At 40.5% G+C, this 2,940-nt stretch overlaps 1 protein-coding gene across 1 annotated transcript in view; it reads left to right on the forward strand.

The window, feature by feature from the left end:
* Positions 1-2,150: 2,150 nt before the first annotated feature.
* The window catches only part of amph (amphiphysin), a 7,357-nt gene continuing 6,567 nt past the window's right edge, over positions 2,151-2,940 (forward strand). The window contains exon 1 of the mRNA XM_015398776.1: positions 2,151-2,277. Coding sequence (XP_015254262.1) covers positions 2,209-2,277 — 69 coding nt within the window. The 5' untranslated portion in view covers positions 2,151-2,208. The remainder of the gene's footprint in view (positions 2,278-2,940) is intronic.

Consider the following 2,940-nt stretch of genomic DNA (forward strand, 5'->3'; position numbering starts at 1 on the left):
TTAAAATCCACAAGAAGGAGAACTTTTTCAGTTAGCACTACCGAAATGGAAACGTTTGTGTTATTTAGAGGGAATCGGTGCATTTTATTGAAAACTAATAATCTGACCATCAACAAGACGTCTTTAATGTTCCACTTCAGAGTGTTTTTCCTCTTTCAAAACGTTCGATGATCAATGCAGAAAATGGTTCCAGTGCAGCCGCTGCCTTTTGTTTAGAAATGGTTTGTTTTGATGCCGTCTTCCTCCACTGTAAATGATTTTTCTTTGGCGACTTACTTCATTTCCGGTACCGCTACATATTAAAACCGTATCTTATTTTCATTTAGATGGCAAAACAAAACTCAAACGCTGTTCATTTTCTATTCACTCCATTTTTCATTTTTTCGATTTAGGTTTTAAAAACGGAAAAACAGAAAAACCACATGCTTGTTTTGTTTTTTTGTTTTTGTTTTGAAATGAAAAAACAAAGAACGAACCGTAACAATTAAAAGCGGGCCGTTTTTGTTCATTTAGTTTTTCTGGTTTTTGTGTTGAAAAAAACGTCTTTGATTTCCGTTTTTCTGGTTTTAATTTGAAATGGAAAAACGGAAGTAGTTTTTTGTTTTGGTTTTCCGGGAAAAAAAGTGAATTGCCTGAAGGTACATGGACCGCTGGTCCTGACTGATGTGGACTGGTTAAACTGGTCAGACTGGGAGGAAGGTCTGTGTACCTTCAGGCAATTTATTTTTTTTTCCGGAAAACCAAGACGACAGACGGAAACTACTTCCGTTTTTCGGTTATGGTCTGAAATTAAACAGGAGATCCATCTTCTAAATCTTTACTTAGACAAAATTCAAAAACCTAAAGCAAAAATGTGTCATATCACCTCTATAATTTATTTCAGCAATCCCTCCATACAAATTAAACAATAATGCTTACTTGGCTTTTTATTTATTTATTTGTTTATTTATATTATTTTATTCATTTATATTATTTTATTCATTTATCTTTCATTATAATTCTGTTATATTCAACATATGAAATTAGATATCTTTGGATTTTCTCTCTTTCTGAAGTGTATTGCATAAACATGTTGTGTAAACATCTGTTTACACTGCAACTGAAAGACAAGAACAATAATATTAGGCAAAGTGTTAGGAGGTATAATTGACTATATGTTATGATTATTTATACTGTACTGGTTGAGTTTGTCATTGTTACTGTTCAAATAAAGTTATTATATATTTAAAAATTGCCATTATTGATTAGCCTGCAGGTGGAGATTCTTATTCATAAGAAAACTCAGATCCAATCTAACCAATAGATGAGCTGCATTGCCTGTTGCTTCTAATTCTGTTATAGAAAGTGCAATTCTTGCTTATTTGCTGAACAAACCGATCCGGAAAGCTGGTTCTGTGCTGAGGATCCTCTGCTGGAACCCTGAGCTGATTGTCCAGAAAAGATTAAAGATGACGTCACTCCTCTCCAAACCACAGTGAAGAATCAACAAAGCAAGGAACTTCTTCAAGTTCTTTAAGATGATTTATTTGAATCATTCAGCTGATAAAAAGTTCATCTGCAAGTTGCACATGTGAACCTTCTCTATGGAGAAGAGGTGATGTGGCAGCTGGTCAGATTAATTATTTTCATAATCTGAACGGGACGTCACTCAGTGCCGCAGCATGCAGTGGGTAGCTACGTCATTACGCATAACCCTCAGGTTTTCACATTTTACAATCTTTGTTGTTACATTTAAAAGCAACATGTTTTCATCTCAACCTCCATCCTACCTAGACATTTCCTAGACATTTCGTTTCTAAATTGACAAAAACGGAAATCAAAGCCGTTTTTCCGTTTTTGTAAATTTAGAAATGAAAAAACAGAAAAACTAAATGAAAAAAAAAAACGTCTCGTTTTTCGATTTCCCTGATTCTTTTTTATTTTATTGTTGCTTTTGATTTTCAATGGCAAAACAGAGGTAGTTTCCGTTTTTGACTGGTTAAACTGGTCAGACTGGGAGGAATCCCATGGTAACCCTGTTCCTCAGTGGTGCTCTAGCGCCCCCTGCCGGTGTGACCCATGAATGAATGAGAGAAAAGCTTCACATCATCAGGATAGAACTGCTGCAGCTTTAGGAGGAAGAACCAATCAGCTGCTGGATGTCCCTCAGACACGCCCCCTGCACGCGCCCCCTCCCCTCCCGGTAATCCTCCGTCCTCTGCAGGCATCATGGCGGAAATTAAAACTGGGATCTTTGCGAAGAACGTGCAGAAACGGCTGAACCGCGCACAGGAGAAGGTAGGACCCGCCGGCTCGGCTGCAGGTTCGGCTCCAGGTTCGGGTTCGGACGGATGCGGAGCGGGATCCAGGATCCATGGAGGAGGAGGAGGATGGAGGGAGGGAGGCAGGCCTGCATCCTCCGCGGCTGCTGCTGTCAGAATAAACCAAACATTGGATTCTGGTATTTTATCAGACAGCATGACGTCAGCGCGCTTAATGAAATAAAGTGATAAATAAAAATAAAGGAAGTGGAGGGAAAAGCCAGCCAGAGGCGTTAGATTGGAGGATTAACGCTGAGTGACGTTTCTGAGTGACTAATTAGATTGGGATGGTGACGTCACTGCAGACGGATCTCTGTTTTTCTGTTAGAGGCTGACGCTCAGCCTGCTGCGTTCTGATTGGCTGATCCGGTTCCCCTTCAGGAGCCAGAGTTCAAAGGTCATGTCTTAGACCAGGGGGAGTTCTCCTCCTGCAGAGGTTCTGATGGGGAGGGGTTCAGGAGCCAGAGTTCAAAGGTCATGTCTTAGACCAGGGGGGGTTCTCCTCCTGCAGAGGTTCTGATGGGGAGGGGTTCAGGAGCCAGAGTTCAAAGGTCATGTCTTAGAGCAGGGGGGGTTCTCCTCCTGCAGATGTTCTGATGGGGAGGGGTTCAGGAGCCAGAGTTCAAAGGTCATGTCTTAG

The sequence above is a fragment of the Cyprinodon variegatus genome, unplaced genomic scaffold (assembly GCF_000732505.1).
Source record: "Cyprinodon variegatus isolate N-32 unplaced genomic scaffold, C_variegatus-1.0 Scaffold960, whole genome shotgun sequence".
Lineage (NCBI taxonomy): Eukaryota > Metazoa > Chordata > Actinopteri > Cyprinodontiformes > Cyprinodontidae > Cyprinodon > Cyprinodon variegatus.